The sequence below is a fragment of the Mesocricetus auratus genome, unplaced genomic scaffold (assembly GCF_017639785.1).
Source record: "Mesocricetus auratus isolate SY011 unplaced genomic scaffold, BCM_Maur_2.0 Super-Scaffold_4256, whole genome shotgun sequence".
Taxonomy (NCBI): domain Eukaryota; kingdom Metazoa; phylum Chordata; class Mammalia; order Rodentia; family Cricetidae; genus Mesocricetus; species Mesocricetus auratus.
Window position 1 is genome coordinate 66,801,169 of NW_024429182.1, and position 24,656 is coordinate 66,825,824.

The window sequence follows — 24,656 nt, forward strand, 5'->3', positions numbered from 1 at the left end:
AGGAAAGAAGGAAACGCTGACTCACAGTCTGAGGGGTATAGAACCCCACGGTGTGTCAGGAGGTTAATCCCAGCACTCAGGAGGCAGAGGCAGGAGGATCTCTGTGAGTTCGAGACCAGTCTGGTCTACAGAGTGAGTTCCAGGACAGCCAAGGCTACACAGAGAAACCCTGTCTCAAACAACAGCAACAGCAACAACAAAAACAACACCCCGGTGGGGATATGTGCCGTCAGATAATGACTTCATCGGATGCTGTGTTTGTGCTCTACAGTCAGACTGCAAATACTTCTTATTTTCTTCTTAGGCGCTGTGATTCTAAGTTTTCTTCAATGAGCATGTGCTATCCCGGTGGTAAGGAAAGATGCTGGCAGGGATGGGGATACAGCTCAGGGGTTCAGTCTTGCCTGGCCTGTGCAAGGCCTTGAGTTCAATGCCCAGTACCAAAAGTGAGGGGAAAGGTGTTTTGTTGACTGTGGTGCACACACCCATAATTGCAGAGGCCAGGAGGTAGAGGCAACAGATTCAGAAGTTGAAGACCAATCTCAAGTATATAGAACATAACCAGCTTCAGGCCAGCCTAGGGATATACCAGGTCCCGGCTCAACAAAACAGAACAGGGTTGGAAAGATGGCTCAGCAGTTCAGAGCACTTGTTCTCACAGAGGACTTGGGTTTGGTTCCTAGCATCCACATGGTGGCTCTCAACTAGTCACTAACAGTCTGTAAATCCAGTTACACTAAATCTGATTTTCTATTCTGACCTCCACTGGCACTACACACATATAGTGTGTGGACATGCATATAGGCAAAACACCCATACACATAAAACAAAAACAATAAATAATTTTTAAAAAGAGGTAGGGTACAGTAAAAGGAAGTTAGAGATCTAAAGGGGGGAGTTTGGAAGGGACACTGAGACTCTTGCTCTTTCTGTCTTTGCTTCCCCATCTCTGGAGAGATAAGCTGGAGATGCCCACCTTCATCCCAGGCCCAAAACAAGCCTCTGAAACCATGAGCCTGATACCTGGCCTTCCTTGGACCTGTTTACCTCAGATATCTGTTGGAGCGATGGAAGCCGACTAGCATGGTGCTGAGGTGTGATAAAAGCCCAGCCAAAGCATGGGGACCCAATTCCAACTCTAGAGACAGTACCCAGCACCCAGTACCCAGCACCCAGACCCCAGCATCCTCCCAGACCCCAAGTCCATCTATTAATACATCAAGTATCCTTAGGGACCATTCCTAAACATCTTGTGCTATGTCCTGTGCTAAGGGACCTTTTCCTCCTTTACTATAAACTCAGGATAGACAATACTCAGCCTTTGAGATTTCCTCGGGGCCTCCACCTGCACCGATGGCCCCACCCCTCTCCTGGCCCAAGATTCTTACAGAAACTTGGTCAAACAACTCTGGAAGGATTATTAAAGGGGAAGAAAAGAGGGAATGGAGAGAAATCACCAGGGGGGGAGAAAAATCCCGTGCTCACCCCCACACCCGCTGTGTGCATCTGTCTCTACTTGATCCCACAGCAGAGAACAACAAAGCATCAGGCAGAGCTGCCCAGCACAATCCCCCTGCCGCCGACTCACCCCTTTCCCAGTGATATGAGCACAGGATTTTCCAGCTCCATGAGCACTTGGAAGGCTCTGTTCATGTTCTCATAGGAAAAGCTTTCACCGGCATCCGCAATCACGACACAGTTTGGGTTGGACATGTTAATGTCATCAAATTCTGAGCGGACCCCTGGAAGGACAAGAGAGACGGACAGTCCTTAAGCCCCAAATGTGGCCTGCTCCCGGCTCCTAACAGGGATATCTTTTCTCAGATAGGTCTGCCTGGCAGAATGTAGATTTCAGAACAGCCTGAAACTGGGAAACGTCGAGACATAAAGGTACTGCGGCATGTTCCCTACACGGCAAAGAGCAAGAGCATGGTAGTACATGTGAGGAGTCTGCAGGCTGGTGAGAAACTTTACACAAAGGACTACTTTCATGCAAGAGGACCACCTCAGGAGGCCTGGCTTGCTCCAATCCTGCACACTGCAGAGAAAGGCCTACCTTTAAGACTGACCCTTTAACAGCTCTGGGGAGAACCCCTGGGTTCCTACAAAACCCTGTCTGATAATTGGAGGGGTTTCACACCTGAGGAACTGGCTCATGCTGGGTCAGTTTGACCTTGAGTGACTTATGTGGCTGGAGGTGGAGTCCCTAAAGTTAGTCACATGGGGGCTGTGTGCTTAGATAACCAGCCCTTCTCAAAAAAGTGTAGGCAATGAAGTTCCAGTGAGCCAACCTGCGTGTCACACATCACTGCTGAGACAACTAGGCACATTCAACACAGGGGACACCTGGGATTCACGCCTGGCTTCTCCTGCCCTTTACCCCATGCAGCTCCTCCCTTGTTAAGCTGAGCTGTGATCTTTCTCTGTATTCAGCTTTAATGGTGAATGCAATGTCTCTCCCAGCTCGTCCAGGGAATAACTGAGACCTAGGGTGGCCTTTGGGGTCCCTGGATCAATTATGCATTGTGCAATTCTATTGATATGTAATTCTAAGCAGGTATATTGACTTACAATAGAAAATATAAAAATAATGACTGTCACTGGGGGTGTTGGTACATGCCTTTAATGCCAGTACTCACGAGGCAGAATCAGGCAGATCTCTGAGTTCAAGGCTAGCTTGGTCTACTGAGCAAGTTCCAGGACAGCCAGGGTTACACAGAGAAACCTTGTCTTGAAAAACCAAATAATAATAATAATAATAATAATCTGTCAGCAAGTGGTAGGGGGCTAGGGACTGACTAGAAGGATATGCAGGAAGCTTCAGAGTGATCTCTAGTGTAGGATTCCAGGGGTGTAAAAGTTAAGGTCCCCAAAAGTATAGTTGAGGTTTGGGTTCTTCACCACATGTAAACCTTACATCAACAGAAAAAAAATGACCACATACTGAGCTCTAGTCAATCACAGGCTGAAATACTAAGGGGAACTACACCAATATCCACTGTGGAATGGTTCAAAAGTAAAACCACCAGATAGATAGAGTAGGCACGGATGGACATGTAACTAAGAAAATATTATAGAATACCTTTTTCAGCATCCATGGAGGCCTATAAAACTATTTTAAGTAAACAGTGTGTGTGTGTGTGTGTGTGTGTGTGTAAGCACATGGCTGTGCATGGGCTTATGGAGGTTAGGACAATATTAGGTGTCTTCCTCAGTGACTCTCCACTTTGTTTATCAAGACCGAGTCTCTCACTGACCTGGGAAGCCTGCTAGTTCAGCTAGACTGGATGGCCGGTGTTCTCCAGGGATCCTCACATCCTCACTTCCTCAGAGCTTGGATTACTGGGGCACACTGCTATGCTCAGTTTTTCACATGGCTGCTGGAGATCAAACTCAAGTCCTACCGCTTGTGTAGCAGGTACTTATTGACGGAGTCATCTCCAGAGCCCCACCAAGCAAAAGATTTGAGGTCTGCTACATATCTGAAGATTTTCATAATACAGTATTGGGTGAAAACATCAATAATAAAATGTAGAAAAAGTCAAAAGCCTGAAAAACAGACACACTAGTCAAAAACACAGACACAACCCCCCCAGTTCTGTTATGTCAGCGGGGTTCCTTGGTTAGCACCACCTTTAAGCCAATGCTTTACTGAGCCCCACCCCCAGCCCAGCTTTTCTCCCCCTCTTCCATGCCTAGCAACCCTTTTTCTGGGGAACAGGAGATAGGATTTCTAAAGACATTGGCAGGGTTCCTAACTACGGAGAAAGGAGGTTAGAAAGAGGATTTTTAAAGGCTGGGCATGATTCCCTTAATTGGTGCCAGGGCAATGGATTCCACCCTCCAGCCTTCCAGGGAGTACTTTCTACTTCAGAAGAGTGCCTTGCCTCTGCCCAGAGGTTTGTCAAAATGAAACTGGGTGGTGGTAGTGGGGTGTGACAAAAAAGCATTCCAAAGTACTTGAACCCTTGTTTTTTGTCTGCTTGTTGGTTTTTTTGGGGGGGGTGTTGTTGTTGTTTTGCTTTTTCGAGACAGGGTTTCTCTGTGTGTAGCTTTGGCTGTCCTGGAGCTTGCTCTGCAGACCAGGCTGGCTTTGAACTTACAGAGATCCACCTGCCTCTGCTACCCCAAGTGCTGGGATTGAAGGTGTGCACTACCACCACCACCTGGCATTTGAGCCCTGTATTTTTGTTTGTCTGTTTGCTTTTTAAGGTTTATGTATTTATTATGTATACAGTGTTCTGCCTTCGAGTATGCCTATAGGCCAGAAGAGGGCACCAGATCCCATTACAGATGGTTGTGAGCCACCATGTGGTTGCTGGAAATTGAACCTAGGTCCTCTGGAAGAGCAGCCAGTGCTCTTAACTGCTGAGCCATCTCCCCAGCCCTGAACCCTGGTTTTAAATAGTCACCAGAGACTATTGCTCCCTCTGCTTTGCTCCACAAAAGCTCCCGACTGAGGACTCAGGGATCTCTGGTCCTGCAGACCAGAATCATCTGGGTTCAAACCTTGCTCTGACAGTCACTTGCGAGCTGTACTGTCACTGAGGCAGACAGGCTATCGGTGGCAGATATGGGAAAGCTATGGACTGCAATCTTGATTTTCATATTCTCATATCCATCTCTTCCACTTCCAATAATCTTACCTCTTGGGTTAAATCCCTGACCTCTTGCCTAGATCAAGGAGCTCAGCCTTAGGCTTTACTCCCAGGACCATTCAAGCTGACCTTGAGGCTGGAGGTTGGAGGGGGATAGTTGGGGCCTGGTTTTACCTCTCCACTATCCCCCAGCAGGAAGCCTGAGTTCTGTACCCAGAAGGCTCATGAGTGTCGAGTATCGTGGAAGAAGTCAGATTTGACCTGCATGTGTTTCTCGTGGTTTGGCCCAGCGGAAGTAGAAGCCCTCTCCCTGACCCCCACCAAAAAAGTAAGTCCGAGACAGGCCTACCGTCATGGACGAGCAGGTGTGGTCGCAGGCCTCGCTCCTTCAGGATCTGGCAGGTGGCTGGTGCCGGAGCAGTCACCTCTTCTTCTGAGATGTCAAATCCCAGCCGCTGAAGCAACCCCACCAGCTCTCTCCGAGACTTCTGGGACTCGTTGGTACAGAATCTCACCTTCAACGGGGACCGCTTCAGTCTGGGGCACAAAAACCAAATGGGAGTGTGATCAGCACAGAGTGCGGCCTCCTGAGAACAGGCCCAGAGAGGGACTTTTGTAAGAGCCACTGGTTAAGCAGCAGTGTAGGCCAAGCCACTGCAAGTCCCTGATGTGGCCCAGACAGTCACAGATGTGTTCAGGATAGCCTTTCATAGCTGGAACAGACAGACCACTTCTTGAAAAGCAGAATGCTGGCAGACCACACCCCCATATTTTAAGTGTAGCCTCCTCACTTAAAATGATCTGAGCCAGATGAACTTCCTCAGGACTTCCCACCCAACCTCTGCTTGGAACCCTCCACCCCTCCCCACCAGGGACATGTCACCTTTCTGCCTGTGCCGCCCTGTCTCCCGCTCCAGACCCACTCAGCAGTCCCCCACCACCATCCACCTGGCTTAACTGCAAGCCATCTTCGAATGCCCACAGCTGCTTCTCACCCCCGCAACATTTGAATTTCTCCTTGGTATCTGTTACTCCCCGTGTCCATGAGTTACTAACTCTGCGCCCACATTTCTCCAACAGGGTAAGGCAGAGGTACCAAGCTGCGGTTTGTCTTCCCATTCAAGTGAAAAAAAAATGGGGTCTGTCAGAAACAGGCAGCAGGAACATGACAGTTGTGGGATATAGCATGGGACCCCCACCCTGCAGAAACCCAGAATCAAGATTCCATAAAGCTGAGATGCACTAAAAGCCAATAGCACCGTGACCTCTCCTTCAGAGCATTCTAGTGACGCTTGGGTGAGTTCTTTGGATACAAAGCCACAAAGAGGATGATGCCTCAAGAGGCCCCCAGAGATGACATCGACCTATCTACAAATAATCAGTGTGCACTTGGTACTGGGAATGGACCTGTATGTGACTTCAGGCTGGTGCTGTGACAGGAGGAAAGACCTTTTCTGGCCACGGTTCTTGGGAAGCATGGAGGTTGGCAGAGAGTGACCTAGAAGGATCATAGGCAAGGCAGTCTGCACCTGGGTGGAGAGGGACCATGAATGGCACAAATGGGGTGAAGGGACAATGGCTATCAGGACAGGAAGGTTGGAGAGGCCTTCCTGAGAAAAGACCTAGAGCTGAGACTCAGAAGAAAGCACTAGCCTAAAACACCTTTACTGCAACTTCCCTTAGGCTGCCCATGAGCCTGTGGCCTCTAGGTGCCCGCAGAAGCAGGTAGGTTTCAGGGACCAGCCAGCTATGGGGCTACCAGGTGCCATTTATGAAGAAATCTGTAGATCGACAGCCATCAGTGCACAGACCACATCTTCCAAAGCCTAGGTTGCTCATTCCTTTCTTATTATTTGTCTTTCCTAATCAGAGGTTTATGAATGACCAATTACACTCAGTGGTTAATTGCCCTTCATAAAGATGGCTTTTTTATTTTTAAATTAGGCAGTTAATATATTGTAACTAATAGCATCACCTTGTGTGTTATGGATGGGTCTTCATTGATTGGTGCCTGGAATGTGTGATTCACACCCAAGTTAATGGAGCAGTTGAGTGAAGAAGTGCAGGGGTCCCGGGGGACTAATTACTGCTAATGAATGATGATGTGACCTTCTCAGAACAGTGAGCAATTGTGTGACAGCGAGATGGCAGAGCCTCACATCTGTCACTCTGAACACAACTTCTGATGAGGGTGGGAGGGAGTAGCTCATTGTCTTCTTTAAGATACCAACGTGAGTTTGTTGGAAATCAAGTGTTTTCTATTTGCTAATTTATCTGTGTGGAGACACTGTGGTTGGAACCGTGTGTGCAGAGCCCTCGTCCCTGTGGGTCCTGTCCCTTTGTGCCACCCACCATGGCCTCTCATGATGCGTTACACTGCAGCCACCAGAGGCCGGCACCACGGAGTCTCTTTATTTAAAATCACTGCAATTAATTACAGAAGTCACTATTATTATTAAAATAGTAAAGTGTGGGTGGGAGAGATGGTTCAGTGGCTAAGAACACTTTCTGCTGTTGCAGAGAACCCAGGTTTGATTCCCAGCACCCACATCTGTATGCACCAACTGTAAGTTTCAGGGGATCAGACAGCCTCTTCTAGCTTCTGTGGGCACAGCACACACACGGAGCACACATGCACATGAAATTAAGAGTTGGTTTAAAAAGTTTAAAGCCAATAAAGTACCAATACAGGTTTTCATGGAGTCTTGGTCCTGGAGAAGCACTGTCATTGTGCTGAGTGTCCATGGCCTGAACTTGTCTTCACGCCCCCAGGACAGGTCCCCTTCACAGGTAGACCTCCTTATGTACCAGCTAACTGAGTAAACTTATTCCCCACTCAGGAGACATGAAAGTAAATCTTCTGGAAGAGGTCTGACCCAGTTCATCAGGCCTGTGGACACAAAGTCTATGAAGCCTTCTGCTATCTATGAAGGCATGTGCAAGCTCTTGCACAGGGGGCAAAATCCTCAGGACCTTCAAATGTAAAACTATGCCCTGGGCAGGGCGCAGCAGTCCCAGCTCTGCTCTGGGGCATTCTACTCTTGGGAGGGGTGAGACATGTGTGGGCCTGTCCTATGTGTGTACCTGGGTTAAAATTGAGATGGGCAAGAAGCCACACACCAATGTGAAGACCTCGATGGCCTGAGCTATGGACTGAGCTGCGCTTCACTAAATTCCTACACTGAGACCCTAACCTCCAGTGTGTCTGTACTTGGAGACAAGGCCTATGAGCAGCAAATTATGATTAAGTAGCATCACAAGAGAGGGGTCCTCCTATGATAGGGCTGATGTCCTCAGAGCCCCCATAGGTTGGGTATGGTGACATATGCTTATAACTCCAGCACTGAGAGCAGAAGCAGGAAGATCACTGCAAGTTTGAGGCCATGGTCCACATGGCAAATTTCAGGCCTGCTTGAGATACCTAAGGAGACCCTATCCCCAAAACAAACAAAGAGAACCCTGAGAGGCTTAATGCAAGCCATCTTCCTTCTCTTCTTGCTCCCCTATCTCTCTTAGTACACACAGCAAAGTGGCTGTCACCAGACCCCAACCATGCAAGCCCCTTGATCATGGACATCCAGTGCCTCCAGCACTGGGAGTAAGAAATGCATGCAGTATACATTGTAACTTGGTGGTGTTGGTTACAGCAACCCAGGCTGAGGGGGCTGAGGGACCACATCTACATCTCTGTCTGTACTGGTGCCATATGCTATAGATCTGGTCTTGGGAGGCCTAGAACACAGGTTCCAGATCATGAACCCAAGAAGGCACAGCTTCCAGAGAGCCACAGAACGGTCTCTGATGAAGGACAGTGGCTGCTGGTCCCCCCCAACACCCAAAAGCCTTGGAAAGGAATGCTCTTGGCTAGCCTGAAGATCCCACTGGGATTGTGGTCAGGGTCTTAGCCACTGACCTCCCCCACAATGAACCCCACTTCCTGCGACTCAGTTGGATCTTTGAACTGACCTTAACCTCATCCCAACAGGCCAGGACGCTCCTCTGAGTGACAACATCACCCTGTGCAATTACCGTGCATCAGAGGAGCTGGTCCCTTACAAATCACCTCGGACTTTACACATCTGCTGGCTGTCGGGCATCTGCCAGGAGCGCTCACCCGAAAATAATGAAAACCCTCTCATTACTGTTCCGTGGCAGGTAAAGTGTTAGGACAATTATTGGACATCCTGAGTGACCTTGGGATAGCTCAAAGCCTGCCCTCTCCAGCTTACCAAGGGCTGAGAAGCTGCAGTCATGAGCTCCTCTTAGAGGGACCAGAAAGGGAGACTGGGCAGGGCCAGGAGCTTGCCAGGGCAAGAGCAGCCTGCATCACTCCTGATGGGTCCCCTCTTCTCCTTCAAGCCCTGGCTTCTGTTGTCTTTATCTGCCTGAGGTCCTCTCATTGTCTATGTCTTTACCTTCATCATCTCTTGGAGCTGAATCCTATCCTCCCTCAAGGCCAGGCCCACGCAGTCCTCCCTCCAAAAGCTTGATCTTACCCTGTTCACACAGAGAAGTCAGGGTCCCCAAAACCAAAAGATGTCATGGGGACTACAAGAAACTCTTGAGCAGGGTCATGGAGACACTAAGAGACAGGGCCATTAAAGGGCTTAAAGCATGTGTCTATAGGCGAAAAGTCCGTGAAGTAATCTTAAACTTGGGAAATGGCAGTTCAAAGGCTCACTGGGGTCTAAGATGGACAGGAAGTGGCCAGCACATTCCTGCATAGAGGTGGTTGGATATCTTCTAGATTCCTGTCCAAATGAATCTGACATGGTCCTCAAATCTAGCACTGCTGATGCTATCCTGGGAGGGACCTAAGTGACCCAAATTCCGAATTGAATCCAAGGCCCGCTTCTCACGTGGCAGATTGGGAAGGCCTTTTCCTTCACCTCATCTGCCTTCCACTGCTCTAACCAGTAGTCCTACTCAGACCTCAGCTAGGAGGGAAGGCGGGTCCCACACACCTACTGAAATGGGGGACAGGCAAGCAAGATACAAGGTCTGTGCCTCGGCTTCCTAGAGGGATGTATCAGCCGGTCACTTATCTGTTAGTGTGACAAAGTGCCTGAGTAAAGCGGCTGCGGCTCAGACGAGGCGCACTCCATCGTGGTGGGGAAGGCATGGCGGCAGGTCCGACAGTCTTCACAGTCAGGAAGCAGAGGGAGAAGAACGCGGGTGTTCAGCTGGCTTTCTCCTTTTTATAAGCCTGGGACCCCAGCCCAGAGCATGGTGTCACCCACATGCAGGGCAGGTCTTCCCATCTCCATTACCCAATTTAGAAAACCCCTCCCAGACACGCCCAGAGATTTGTCTCCAAGATATTTCTAGTTCCTGCCCAGCTGCCACATAAACCATCACAAGGGGAAAAGATGTTAATAGTATCTCTACAGTTGTTTGAAAATGAAATACAGGCAGCTCCCCAAGGGTAATGGAATGGCTTTGGGTTTTGGTTTGGTTTGGTTTCTTGAGACAGAGTGGGCCAGGATAGCCTTAACTTGAAAAAAAAATTCCTCCTATCTCAGCACCCTGAATACTGGGATCACAGGCACGCACTGCCATGACTGTTCCTGGAACACTATTCATTCACACGTGTGTTTGTTTGTATGTTGATAAACAGGGCCCCAGGGTCCCAAGGGCTCCAAACTCAATGTGCAGCCAAGGATAATCTTCAACTCCTGATTCTCCAGTTTCCTCCTAAACTAGGATTCGAAGCCACCCCGTTTCAGGGCTGTCACTCAGAAGGCTCTCCAGCACTGCATGCGGTGACACTATTGAGACTGGCACATAGGAGACGTGATCTCCATGAACTCCCCACTCACTGACAGCAGCAGCAGACCGGACAGCAGAAGGCACCAGACACAGCAAAAAGCCTGGCTGGACCTGCTACGCCTTCCTTATCCTCTTCCCCACTCGGCAGATGGCTATCTGCTTGCCTGCCCAGGCCTCCCCAAGCTCCAATGGACACTGTCAGCCAGGAGCACATGTGTGGTCAGAGTCCAAACGCTGGGCAGAGAGCAGGGCAGCAGTGCAGTGGCCAGGCAACTGGTCCTCTTGGTGAAGGCCAGTAGGCCAAGTGCATTCAGGGAGGTCATGTGACGTGGGCAGGACCCTAGCCAAGGCCCTTACAAAACATAGCACGCCTACCCTGTGCTGATGCCCACCTTCCCTGCCTGCCCTCAGAACATCAAACCACTGTGTTCTCTATGACGTGCTTGAGCTCAGGTCATGGGAACACACCAAGGCCAGAGCATCGATTTCATAGCAATTGACAAACACTTGAGTCAAGTACATGAGACTCAGTAGCCAGAGGGCCCCTGGTGACCCTGACCTAAACGGGTCACACAGAGGGGAGACTGAGGCATATGGAGTGTGCTGGGGATATCCATAGGCACAAGCCCCACTCTCTGGCCCTGCAAACTCAGCTGGCAGGCAGTCATCCCCCAGAACCGGTGGCCTTCAACAGGCCAGACTGTTCAGTGCCAAGCATCCCCAAGGGCATGGAGGAAGCTGGGCCCAGAAAGTAGACATGTCTCTCCATGTGTGCTGCAGGTTGTTGCCTAAGCCTCTCAATCCCCAGGTTCCTCATTTATGCACAAGGCATTCACAGCAGTTACCAGATACAATTGTTGATTCTATAGTTAAAGAGACACAGAGGAAGTAGGTGGCAAATTTGCAAATACTCAATAGAAAGTGACAGTGATAACTACAGGGTGGGTTTGGGCATCTCAGCCTTTCAGGCAGGTTCTGTCCAATAGGGTTTTGGTGATTCAGAACCAGGGGACCAGAGTGTAGGGAGAGTTCTACTGGGGGAGAAGAAGCCTCAAGACTTGATAGGTGTCCTGGAGGCACCAGGACAGACAAATACACCCCTTTGACAACTACTGGCAGCATCTGATAACTGGCTCTACTCACACGTCACTCTGCATCCCATGACAATCTGAGAGATGGGGTCCCACTCACAGCTGGGGACCTGTGGGAGGATGCTGAGAAACCCTACCAGGGCAGAGCCTTGGGCAGAACAGAATGCTTTAAGTTTGAATAGGAACTAAGTTCTGTAACTGAAAGATGCTGCTTTTCAAGGAGGCAAGCCCTCATCCCACGTTCCCCACCTGACAGCATACGTTCATGGAGTGCCTAGGATCAAGTCAAAAGTTGACAACAGAGAAAATCAGTCACCTAATTCTTATGCCTCATCACTCAGGTTATTACAGGCAGAAAACGGGGGCACAGAAAGGCTAATCAACCTGGCCTAAGCCCACACCCCAGCTGTGGGGCACAGCTGGGATTAGAGACTCAGGCTCTCACCCCTGGGCTCTGATACCTATCACTTCTTTGATGAAAGGTAAAAGGTAGCACCTGCTGGGTGTGGCCACCAGACCCCATCCCTTCTCATGAGACATGTGAGTCTCACCATCTCCCTCAGACTCCTCCTGCATAAGCTGGATGGTATCGTTCCTGTCCCCAAAGGTATGAGAAGCCACCCTAACCCCTCCCATAACCCTGAGCAGTGCCTAAGAACTTCTCCATCTACACTGGGAGCCATGACTTCATAAGGTTACTGTGCCATCTGAAGGAAAGGAGTAACCCTGCCCTAGAACACCCACACTGGCTGCCTTGATCTCTAGGGGTGTCCCTGTCCACCTGAGATCACAACCCAGACAACAAATCTCACTGCTGAAGGCAGAGCTGTGGCTACAGCCTCCCATAATCCCCTAAAACTAACTCTCAGCCTCTCTCCACCAAGTTCAAGTTCATGAATCAGTTATGACACCAGCCCAGAAGGATGGGGGTTGTATTTTCTTTTCTTGGTTTTTCAGGACAGGGTTTCTCTGTATAGTCCTGGCTGTTATCCTGGAACTCACTCTGTAGATCAGACTGGCCTCGAACTCACAGAGATCTACCTGCCTCTGCCTTCCAAGTTCTGGGATTAAAGGTATTTGCCACCACCCCTCAGTCTATATTTTGTCTTTTAAAAGATGGCATAAATGCCCCAACTCTCGGGAGGCAGAGGCAGGCCGATCTCTGTGAGTTGAAGGCCATCCTGATCTACAGAGCGAGTTGTAGGACAGGCTCCAAAGCTACAGAGAAACCTTTTCTCAAAACAAACAAGCAAAAATGAGTCTGGCACAGTGGTGAACACCTAGAATTCCAACCTCTAGGGCAATGGTTCTCAACCTATGGGTTGCAACCCCTTTGGGGATGCGTATCAGATATCTATATTATGATGTGTAACAGTAGAAAAATTAGTTATGAAATAGTCACAAAATAAATTTATGGTTGGGGGGCAACCATGGCATGAGGAACTGTATTAAAAGTTGGCAGCGGGGTTGGAGGGATGGCTCAGAGGTTAAGAGTACTGACTTCTTCTAAAGGTCCTGAGTTCAATTCCCAGCAACCACATGGTGGCTCACAACCATCCGTAATGAGATCTGGTGCCCTCTTCTCAGACATACATGCAGAATACTGTATGCATAATAAATAAATCTTTAAAAAAAGGCTGGTAGCATTAGGAAGGTTGAGAACACTGCTCTGTGGAGACAGGAGCAGAGCAACACTCCTGAGCCCAGCAGTTCCACTCTCCCTATGTTTTGGACAACATGAGCATGAGGGAATCTCCAGCTCACAAATAAACAAATAAGGGAAGGTGAGCTGGCTCAGACGTAAGACGTTTGCCAGCAAGACGGTCACCTGAATTTGATCCCTAGGACCCACATGATGGAAAGAAAACTGACTGCTGCAAGTTACCATCTACCTTTTGCATGCGGGCCACAGCACAAGCCCACGCATACCCACAGAATGCAAACTGAACAAATAAAATCATTTTGTAAAAAGGTATTCTAATGGCTGGATGGTGCTGGCACACACCTTTAATCCCAGCACTCCAGAGGCAGAAGCAGGCGCATCGCTAAGTTTGAGGCCAGCCTGGCCTACAAAGTGAGTTTCAGGACAGCCAGAGCTACACTAAGAAAATTCTGTCTCAACAAAACCAAAGCAAACCAAACCAAAGCAAGGTATTCTATATACATCACCCGATAGCTTCTTTACTTATCTACCATCCAGGCCATATAAACTAACAACCACACCAAAATAGCTAATTCCCCTCCTTCACAGCTACACAAGGGTCTGCAGTCTGGATAAGGTGTCATTCAGAGATTCTGCCGTGAATAAAGCACTGCTGGCCCACTCTGTCTCCTGATACACTGAGTAGCCCCTGGCATGCAAATCAAATGTGTGCAGTTGCTGCCTCCCCTCCCCCGGCTTAACCGCCAACACTCTTCAAAACACCCTTGAGCTTGCCACTGACTGATCTCACGGGAAACATTCTTCTCCTTTCCTTTTTGATTTGGGTTCTTTCCCCAAATGAAATGTAGAGGGGCAAATGCTCTGAGGCTACAGCTTGGTGAAACGGCTCAGCAGGTAAAGGCACCAACTGCCTGAGTTCAACCCTTGAGACCAACATGGTAGAAAGAAAGAAGCAATTCCTTCAAGCTGTTCTCTGGCCTTCCATGTGTGCATGCACTCGCGCACACACACGCAGTTTTTAAAAATTGCTCTGAGGGTGGTGGTGGCGCATGCCTTTAATCCCAGCAGAGGTAGGAGGATCTCTGAGTCCGAGGCCAGCCTGGTCTACAGAGTGAGTTCTAGGAGAGCAAGGGCTACACAGAGAAACACTGTCTCAAAGCCCCTGCCTCAACAGTAAAAAAGAGTTAAAATCTCACTATTCAGTTGAACTCAGAGTTGGAGGGCAGGGAAAAGGCAGTGCAGTGTGATGGGCAGTGCGGTGTGATGGGCAGTGCGGTGTGATGGGCAGTGCAGTGTGATGGGCAGTGCAGTGTGATGAGCAGTGCAGTGTGATGATGTGCGGTGTGATGGACAGTGCAGTGTAATGGACAGTGCAGTGTGATGAGCAGTGCAGTGTGATGGGCAGTGCGGTGTGATGGGCAGTGCAGTGTGATGATGTGCAGTATGATGGGCAGTGCAGTGTGATGATGTGCAGTGTGATGGGCAGTGCAGTGTGATGGACAGTGCAGTGTGATGGGCAGTGCAGTGTGATGATGGGCAGTGCAGTGTGATGATGGGCAGTGCCCTGGGGATTGCAAAGATCAGGAGAGGGAGAAGGCTGGGCCACAAATCCTCGGTGTTTTGGGGGAACACGAAAGCAAAGGGCTGGAAGGCCCTCAGGGTCAGTCTGAGGCAGTTATTAGGACAGGGCTGGCTGATGACAGAGGCCTTGGACTTTTCTCTGAATTAAGTGTTGGCAGGAACATTTACAGAAGGAAGTCACCTATGTGATGAAACTTCAAGTGTTGACATTACAAAACAGAAAACCCAGAACCCAGGATACAGAGCACACTGCCCTCCCCCATCATGGCTCACCTCTGGACAGGAAAGGGCAATCAACTTATAGCAGAGCTCAGTCATCACCAACAGCACTCGCCCAAGTCAGAGTAGAGACCCACATACCCAAGGCTTTCCCAGTGACTCTCTGGCTAGCCTGGCCCACAGGTGGGACTGCCAGAAAGCAGCTTGGCCTGGGCTACGGTCTGCATTATTATGGCTACTCCTAGGAACCCTGTCTTTGTGACTGGATGCTGTCACAGCAAATGAGCACTGAGGAGGTACTAGAAGAGATGAGGACCAGCCAGATTCCAAAGCTGCCCGGCCCAGTCACGAGCTGCTGCACCGAGACTATCTATAAGGCATCTAGGTTTCCATAGGGTCCCCGAGATTTCTGTTCACCTTCAGGATCGAGAGGGGCCATCTGGAAGGCTGGGCTACGGGTGGCTCACCATTCTGGGTGGCAATTGCTTTATGAGACTGCCCTGGGCTGAGGCCTAGCCAGTTTCCTTCCGCCGGCTCCAAAAAGGCCAGTCTGGGCTAGGCTGGCCCGGCAGATGTGCTTTAGTGGCCTTCCACAGGATGCAGTAAATGCTCGCCTTTCACATGCAGATGCCTTGGGGGCCATCGCCAGGGCCTGCCTGCCCAGTCGCCAGGGCCTTTGTGCTGCAGCCCCTGCTGTGCCCAGCCTGACTCTGAATGGTTCCCCTCAGGGAGCCCTATTGGACCACAAATGGACTCCAATAAAGGCCTGTTGGGGGGACCCAGGCGGGTTACAGATGTCCACTCCCGCCCACAAGTCCTCCAGCAGTCAATGGACCCCACCCACCAGCTTCCAGGACTAGGTGGGTAGCAGGGACTGGCTTGGGGGGCACCATACCGAAGGACGAAGCTGTCCCCCTTTTTTTCCATCTGGGATGCTTCTCTTGGCCTCAACTCAATGCCGTGGGGTCTGTAAGGCCCATGAGCACCTGCAGCCCTGGACCTCTACATAGTTTAGGCTCCCTCAACTTGGCACACTAGTCCGCCTTGCACAAACGGTTCACTGCTGGTCTCCTGGCACTGCGAGCCTGGCTCCACCAGGGCACTGGTTTCTTGCCACCTGGCTTACCAGCATAAATTCTCCATGTCTACAGCAGGGTTCCCGGTACAATGCAGGCATCCAACTCATGTTTGCTGGGTGTGTGGGTGGATGCATGCAGTCATTTGTCTTTAATAAGAACTCAGCCCCTTTTCCTGTTTTTCAAGACCTTAGCCCTCATCTTGGAAAGGGCTCACTGGGCAGATGTGGAAGTGAGGTGGGGGAGTGAGCACCTGCCTGCCTCTTACTGTGGTTGATCTCATTTTCAAGGTCTAAGTTTACCTTTTTCCTGTGCTTTCTGTCCCCCCCTCCCCATAATTTGGAACTTTCTGGAAAGTGTAAAAAAAATCTGTTACCACGAAAAACCCAGAGAGAATAATGGGAGACTGAGCCATCCCTTCCTCCTAGGCTTACACAATCAAGGTGCCACCTTGGGGTCACTGTGCAGGGGAGCCGCCAGGGAAATGCATGTCCCCAAGGTCCCATCCCACCCCCATCACACTTGTCCTGCTCCAGCAGTGGGTCTTACCCCAGGGACTTCCTTTGAGCTCCTGCGGAACTTCAAAGGCAGCACTGCACTTCAAGGGGTCACAGAGGGAAAGGTGAAAAGAGCTGCCAAGGTCACACAAGCCAGCTGGATGCCCAGCTGTGTGCCCTGGCGAGGCGGACCCATCTGTGAAGGGTTCTGGGAGGGGCCAGTGTTGGCTCAGCCAGCCAGAAAGGAAAATGCCCAGAAACTTCAAAGGCAAGTGTGTTTTAACTGAGGGCAAAATTTCTTACCCGCAAGCCTCTGGCACCTGTCACAAGGGATGGAGGGCCTGGGGCTGTCCCAGGCCTGAAAGGAAGGGGTGGCCTATAGAGGCCAGAGCTGCTTGGAAACCTTCTCAGCAAAACCCACAGAAGAATGGTAAGGAAAGGAATGTCAGTCAAGAGAGAGCCAAAGGTCACTTGAGACGTTCCAGGGGACTGGGCACAGATCTAGGTACTTGGTCCAGTAGCAAGGAAGCCAGGGAGTTCAGAGACTGTCAGTCCTCTGGGTTCCTTGCTGCCTCAACATTAATAATCCCACAGGCTTCTGGAAAGGCAGCTCCCCATTGCTGTCAGCTTCACAGCCTTAGGTGTGCTTTAGGATTGCTGTCATAAGCGGCTGTATTTCAGCACCACCACACCAGAGTCTCCCCTACTACACAAGCCTGTAAGAGTCAAAACAAATCTTTAATTTTTAAATTTATTTATGTGCATTGGTGTCTTGCCTGCATGTGTATTTGTATGAGGGTGTTAGATCCCCTGGAACTGGAGTTACAGAGGGTTGTGAGCTGCCCTGTGGATGCTGGGTCCTCTGGAAGATCAGCCGGTACTCTTAACAGCTGAGGCTCTCTCCAGCCCTTTAATTATTTTTTAAGATTTATTTATTTAAATGTATCAGCGTTGGATGGCATGTGTATTTGTGCATATGTGTACCTAGTGTCTGCAAAGGTCAGAAGAGGGCATCCCCTGTAACTGGTGTTATGAATGGTTGTGACATTCATAGGTGGGTGTTGGAAACCGAGCCACAATGTGAATGCTAGGAACTCAACCCTGGTCCTCTACGAGAGCAGCAAGTGCTCTTAATCACTGAGCCATCTGTCCAGCCCTCAAAGCTCATCTCAATAAAGCCTTTCTGGGACCGTTCAGAACCCACAGGGTCTAACAGGACCCTTCCCAACACCACACCTCTTTGCATCCTTTTCTTGGTAGTGCTATGTCAGGCTAGGAACGTCATCTTAGAGGCAGCCATCTACAGCAGTGGTTCTCTAACTGTGGGCCCCAACCCTTTTAGCAAACCTTTATTTCCCTAACTATTTGCATTACAATTGATAACAGTAGCAAAATTACAGTTGTGAAGTTGTAACAAAAATAATGTTATTGTTGGGGGTCACCACAACATAAGGAATTGTATTAAAGGGTTAGAGCATTAGGAAGGATATCACTAATAAAAAGCCTATGGGTAGTGAACATTTGCTTTCAAAGGCCAGCTACCATACTGTCACTGGGAGATACCTAGAGCCATTACCTGCCTGGGAAGTGTATTATCCAAAGCCACACTACTGTCTAGAAATCTAGAGGGGCCTCCTCCTGCCAGTCCCTGCCAACATCTCTGCTCCTGATAGGAGGGGGGGGGGGGGGAAGGGTAAGGACCCAGGCTTCACTCTACTCTTCATAGGGCTTGAACATAAAAATGACCTTGTGGTGATGAAGGGGACAGAGACATAACTCTGCAAAGTCACCCTCAACAGCCAGAGAAATTCCCCCTAGACTTTCAGAGATCTCATTTCAGGCCAAAACAGGATTTGTGGCTTCAATCCTCATCAGATTTTTCAGGACTAGCCAATTTATGATGCAGAATTGGAGGTTTTATCGAAGAGATTGTAATGCAGGCTTAAGCACAAGACTGAAGAGAGAAAGAGAGGCCTCAGAAGGAAGTAAGATATACACACACACATAGGTGTGGGCTTCTTCTCCAAGACTCAAAGGAGGTAAGACACGCCCAAATATAAGGTCAGACTTCTCAATAGAGAGGTGAAATTAACTGTCTTAGCATTAACCATAACTATTCTGGTAGCTCTCAAGTTACACCTTTATGTTTTGTCTTGAGACAGGGTTTTTCTGTGTAAAAGTCCTGGTTGTCCTGGAACTGGCTTTGTAGACCAAGCTGGCCTCAAACTTAAAGGCCTGTGTCATCAAGCCCAGCTTTCAAGTTACATCTTAAAATGGATGTTAAAAATTTTTACTTTAGCCAGGTGGTGGTAGCACACGCCTTTAACCCCAGCACTAGGGAAGAACAGGTAGGCAGATCTCTGTGAGTTCCAAGGCCAGCCTGGTCTACAAATCCAGTTCCAGGACAGCCAGGACTACTACACAGAGAAACCCTGTTTTGAAACACTAAAATAAATAAATAAATAAAATAATTTTACTTTGTTTTTCATTTCTTTATCAAGAGATGATATGCTTTGGAAATGCCTTGAGTGGAATTATAATCTGATAAAGTAAAACCAGGAGTCACCGAGGGTATATACGTGAGGGGTTTGTACATATCCTGTCTCTGTAAAAGGGATTTTGGTGAGATCCCCAGAAAATTTCAGGCTTACAGTTGGGAGGGATGAAGGTCTTACATGGTTAATTATCTGGGAATCATTCTGTGGGTAAGAGGTTTCAACCAGACTCCAGGGGGAAGGAGGTCCTCTCATTTCTCATATTCCCAGGATTTTTCCTGTCTTCTATCCTGCCTCACTGAAAGGAAAGGACAGACGAGCCAAGTACGGGGAAAGACAAAGAGCCAAGACTCTTGTACACTGCTGACTTGAGATACAAATGACACAACACTCCCTGGCAGCACTTCTCAAAGTCAACACACTCCTCCCTTGTAATTCAGACACTCCTGTGTTCCACAGATGCACTCTGTAGGAACACATTCACATGCTCTCCATGCAATAACCCAAATGGGAAATAGAGGAATGCACAAATTGTGTCATCATGTGTGGAGATTTAAACAAGAATGGCCCCCATAAGCTCATATGTTTGAATGCTTGGTTCCCAGTTAGTGGAACTGTTTAGGAAGGATTAGGAGGTGTGGCTTTGTTGGATGAGGTGTGTCATTGGTCATGATATCCCAAGGTAGCTCTTTCTGTCTCATGATTGTAGATCAGATGTAAGCTTTCAGCTTCTGCTCCAGCACCATGCCTGCCTGCCTGCAGCCATGTTCCCCATGATGATGGTCATAGAGTCACCCTCTAAAACCACATGCAGCCCCCCAATTAAATGTTTTCTTTGGGAAGTTGTGTTGTCATGGTGTCTCTTCACAGTGGAAGAGTAAGACATCACTCCATAGAACCATGCTTAGCAACACAATTGAGCTGTCTAAAAACCACTTTCCACAGATACAACAGAGCTCTCAAAAAATAACAGCAGTGACAGCAGGTGAAAGGGACAGCCATGAAGGGAAACACACTCTGTAAGCGCTTGACTGAAGAGCCAAGTGACCAGCTGCCTCCTCAAGGTCCCGCTGCCTGAGTCCCTTCCACTTCATGTTCTCTCTGGCCCCACAATATCCAGATTCACAAGCAAAACTAAGCTACGGAACTAGGGGGCAAAGCCATGGTTGCCCTGGGCTGGGGAGGAAGGACCGGGCTTTCTGAGATGATGTTACACACAATGAATTGAGTGTTACACTCACAATATGAACGTTTTCTAGAGGTAGAATTTACTACAGTAATTTTTAACCAGGTACATTGGCACACAGTGTGATCCCAGCACTCAGGGGGCTGAGAAAGGAGGATCCTGAGTTTGATGTCAGCCTGGGCTACAGATTCTTTTTTTAAGCAATCCCCTCCTTTCATGTGGCTCAGACGTTAGAAGAATATTAAAGGCATGAGGTGGTTATCAGCATGAGCTGATTATCAGCTTGATGGCATCACACAGGAGACAAGCCTCTGGGGGATTCTCTTGATTACGTTTATGGGAAGACAACCCTAAGAGTGGGCAGCACCATTCCCTAGGCTTGGGTCCCGGACTTTATAAATAAAGCAGGAAGCTAGCCAAGTACAAGTATTCATCACTCTGTTTCTTGACTGCAGAAGTCACGTGAGCAGCTGCCTCATCAAGCTTCTGCCTTGACTCCACTTCACTTCCTGTTCTCTCTGGCCCCACAATATCCATGCTGGGAAAAGTCCCACTAGACCTACTTCTAAAACACCTCCTTCTCTGTTCCCAACTTTACTGTCTCCTCCCTTAGCCACTTCAAGTGCCCAAACTAGCCACCATGGCACCTCCCTCATCCCCAGCTTTATGTCAGTTTTAATACCATTCTTCACCCCACAGCTAAAGAAAGCCACATTATGGAATAATCTTTTTGTACACTATGAAGATGTATCTTTGCCAAGGCACCTTCTGACTGGTTTAATAAAAGAGCTGAATGGCCAATAGCTAGGCAGGAGGAGGTACAGGTAGGACAGCCAGACACAGGATGCTGGGAAGAAGAAGGGTGGAGTCTGAAGAGATGCCACGGGATGTGAAGTACGTACATGAGGTAAACCAGCCTTGGGCAGCACACAGACTAGTAGGAATGGGTTAATTTAAGCTACAAACAAACCTAAGCAATTAGATGAGCATTTCTAATTAATAATCAGTCTCTGTGTGGTTATTTGGGAATGGCTGGCAGGACAGAAAAGCCCACCTACAGCCACATATTGTGACTTTACTTTTATTTTTTAATGGTTCAAAGCTTTAAAAATGTTGATATACAAAGTTGGATAGTGAAGGCTCTTTCTTCCACTCTCCTCCCACCACCCACTTCTCTCTGCTTAAACCTAAGTCACTAAGACTCCAGAGCAGTTAATGTGTCTGCCAAAACAGCTGCAAGAATATGTGCATGTCTGCCTCTTCACAGCTGCAAGAATATGTGCATGTCTGCCTCTTCTACCCAAAGAGGAGACGTGTGATTTCTGTCCTCACCCACAATCCACCTAAGGGAAAAGCGCTCACACACGGTGTCCCCTGTGGACAGAGGGACAGCAGCTCTTCCCAAATCACCCTTTATGATTTCTTTTATGATTTCAAATGACACAGCCACTTTATTTGTCAGTTGTTTCTCGTAAACAAAGCAGGACAAATCCCCAGAGTGGAACTACTGCCCGGCAGTACCAACTGGGTCTTTGTGTGTAACGTGGCAGGATTTGCTTCTACAAAGACTCATCAAGCAAACTCACTCCCAAACTTAGGGTTCTCGTCTGTTTTATCAAAAAATATTAGTATAGTTTTAATTTGCATTTCTAATGAAGCCAGGTGGAACATCTTTCATATGCTTAGGAGGTCACTGGAGATTTTTTCCTAGTGAAGATTATGTCATTTGTCCTTACTCCCACTCAGTTGCTGACTTTTTATATATATATATTTTTTTTTTTGAGGCATAGATGTAAGGGCTCTCTTGCCAAGATGCCAAAGGAAATCTCATTTTCATTGTGCTTATTTGTACATATGTACAAGTTCGTGTGTGTGTGTGTGTGTGTGTGTGTGTGTGTGTGTATGTGTGTGTATACGTTTGTGGATATGCATGTATGACACAGGTAATCTCAACTGTCAACTAGATGAGACTCAGAATCATCCAGGAGACATGCATTTGGGCATGTCTGCCGGTGGACTATCTTCACTGGTTAATTAAAGTGGGAAAAGATACCCACTGTGGGTGGCACCATTCCCTGGCTTGCATGCCTTGAAGCTGTCTTCACTTCTCATCTATGGTGACTCAGTTTATTCATTTGAGCACAAAATATCATCTACCTCCCCTTCAGAAGAAATCCTCATGAGGTCCTGGTTGCCATGAAGCAACTTCTCTTCAAAACACTGTCCAGTGTCTGACTGCGTTCCAAGAGGGGCCTCCAAATAATGCTCAAAGCACACATTCTGGGTTAGTGGAGAACATGTAGAGGCCAGAAAGACAGGTTAACCTGGACATCTGTCCACATAGGGGCCCAGGTGTTTCCTAGGAATAGATGCCCTTCTCCAGTCCCTTTTACTTTGCTACAAAACACAGTTTGAGTCCTTGTTACCTCATCAGTGCTTTCTCTCTCTCTCTCTCTCACCCCCTTCTCTGTACACACACATAAACAGAGAGAGTGCCTCTTGGGATCAAAGGGCTTACTTAACTGCTGGTAAATAAACAATTCTAGTTAGGTCAGAGGACCCCAGCTAGTGATTCTGGGAGGCTGAGTGCTAGCCAATGAGCCCCTTCCTACTGTTCACCAACATTATACCATTACACAGTGGTGGCTAGGCACACCAAAGGCAAATAGCCCAGACTCAATGCCAACTGTGGTTCCTGGCAGGGGCCTGCATGGGCAGACTTAAAGAACCAGACACCTTCTCCTCCTCAAATCAAAACCAATACGAAAGAATTAGATGACTAGCCACATATGCGATTTAAAGTTTTCTAAGTTAAAAGAAACAGGTTAAAATAGTTTACTTAACCTAGTATATTTAAAAATGGTCATTTAAACATGTAAGTAACATAGCAAAAATATTTTAAAATAACTTTTCCATGTATTTATGTTTAGGGTGAAGCACTGTGTGGAGGTCAGACAAAAGCAACTTGCAGCAACCACTTCTTTTGTGGGTCCTAGGGACTGAACTCAGGTTGTCACAATTGGTAAGTGAATGCCTTTTACCCATGGAGCCATCTCACTGGCCTAACATACAGCATATTAATATTGCAATATCCTACACCTTTTGAATCTGTATTTTACTTTAAGGTTAACCAGTTCAACAGCTCATCTGCTTCCAAAGCACAGCTCCAACCCTTGGAAGTCTAGCCCCAACCCAACCTTCCCGACGTCTGGTTCCTAGCCTGCCTGAGGGGCGGGGCCAATGCGCAAGGAGGCGGGAGGCTCGGCAGTGGTACAGCCGGACGCCCTCCCTGCGTGGAGCCCACTAACCTCGCCACCGCCTCCACGGAGCCCGCAATGGCAGTTCCGCCGCCTGAGCCGCTGTCATACAGCACACCGGAGATGTCAAGCAGCACTCCCCGCACGCCTGCCAGCCGCTCGGCCCACGCGGCCATCGCGTTCCGCTGTACACCTAGGACCCGGCGTAGCAGCCGCCCATATCCTTCAGCCACGCCTCCCACACGGGGCTCTCTGGGAAATGTAGTCCGCGGCTGGCGGGCCGGGCGCAAACCGGAACCACATGGACCTGCGTGGCGGTTGGCTGCATTCCTTCTCGGAAGCTATAATCTTCTGGTCAGATAAGAAAAACTGAGAACACGTACCCGGAACATCTCCCTAAGAGTCCGGGCGAGGCAAATTGAAATGAAAAATAAACCGCCGGAGAGGGATGGGTCTCACCTGTAATCCCAGCAGAACTGAGAGTGTGAGGCTAGGTTCAGCAAGATGCCACAGAGGTTAAGGTGCTTGACACGAAGCCTAACAACTTGAATTCGATTCCCGGGACCCATATGATAGAAAATGGAAACCGATTCATGCACACTGTCCCCAGAGCTCCATGAGCGCATGCATATACACGTATTAATTAAATAAATGGATTTGTAACCCCACCGCAATATTGAGATTCTGGTCTCTAAAGTGAGAGAGGAAGAGATCTTGTAAGCAATTGAATAGTTGGCATATCCTGCTCCTTAGAGACACTAAAGGAACAATTACAGACAGGATGACTACAGGGTAAATGATAATGCCAAGGCAGACTGAAAGAAAAGAGTACAGGGGTGGGAAGAAAATGAGAATGACAGTGTGTTAAATCAGCATTTTTGGTTTTTTAAGACAGGGTTTCTTTGTGTAGCTTTGTAGACCAGGCTGGCCTGGAACTCACAGATATTTGCCTGCCTCTGCCTCCCGAGTGCTGGAATTAAAGGTGTGCACCACCACCACCCGGCTCGGAATACTAGAACTCTTTTTTTAAAAATTTATTTTTGTGGTTTGTTTTTATGGATGTCTGTATAGCACATGCATACCTAGTGCCTGTGGAGGCCAGAAGAGGGCATCAGACCTCCTGAAACAGGAGTTATGGACCATGGTGACCATATGGATGCTGGGAATTGAACCAGGGTCATCTAAAAGATCATTTTAACCATTGAGCCATCTCTCTAGCCCCAC

At 48.6% G+C, this 24,656-nt stretch overlaps 1 protein-coding gene across 3 annotated transcripts in view; it reads right to left on the reverse strand.

The window, feature by feature from the left end:
• LOC101834406 (phospholysine phosphohistidine inorganic pyrophosphate phosphatase) overlaps positions 1–23,664 on the reverse strand; it is a 99,581-nt gene extending 75,917 nt beyond the window's left edge. For 2 of the 3 annotated variants that reach the window (XM_021228302.2, XM_040752762.1), the window contains exons 1-3: positions 23,484–23,664; positions 4,948–5,135; positions 1,589–1,742 (exon numbers count right to left, since the gene is read on the reverse strand). In XM_021228302.2, coding sequence (XP_021083961.1) covers positions 1,589–1,742; positions 4,948–5,135; positions 23,484–23,608 — 467 coding nt within the window. In that variant the 5' untranslated portion in view covers positions 23,609–23,664. The remainder of the gene's footprint in view (positions 1–1,588; positions 1,743–4,947; positions 5,136–23,483) is intronic. The other variant, XM_005064285.4, reaches the window with a different exon arrangement.
• Positions 23,665–24,656: the final 992 nt, after the last annotated feature.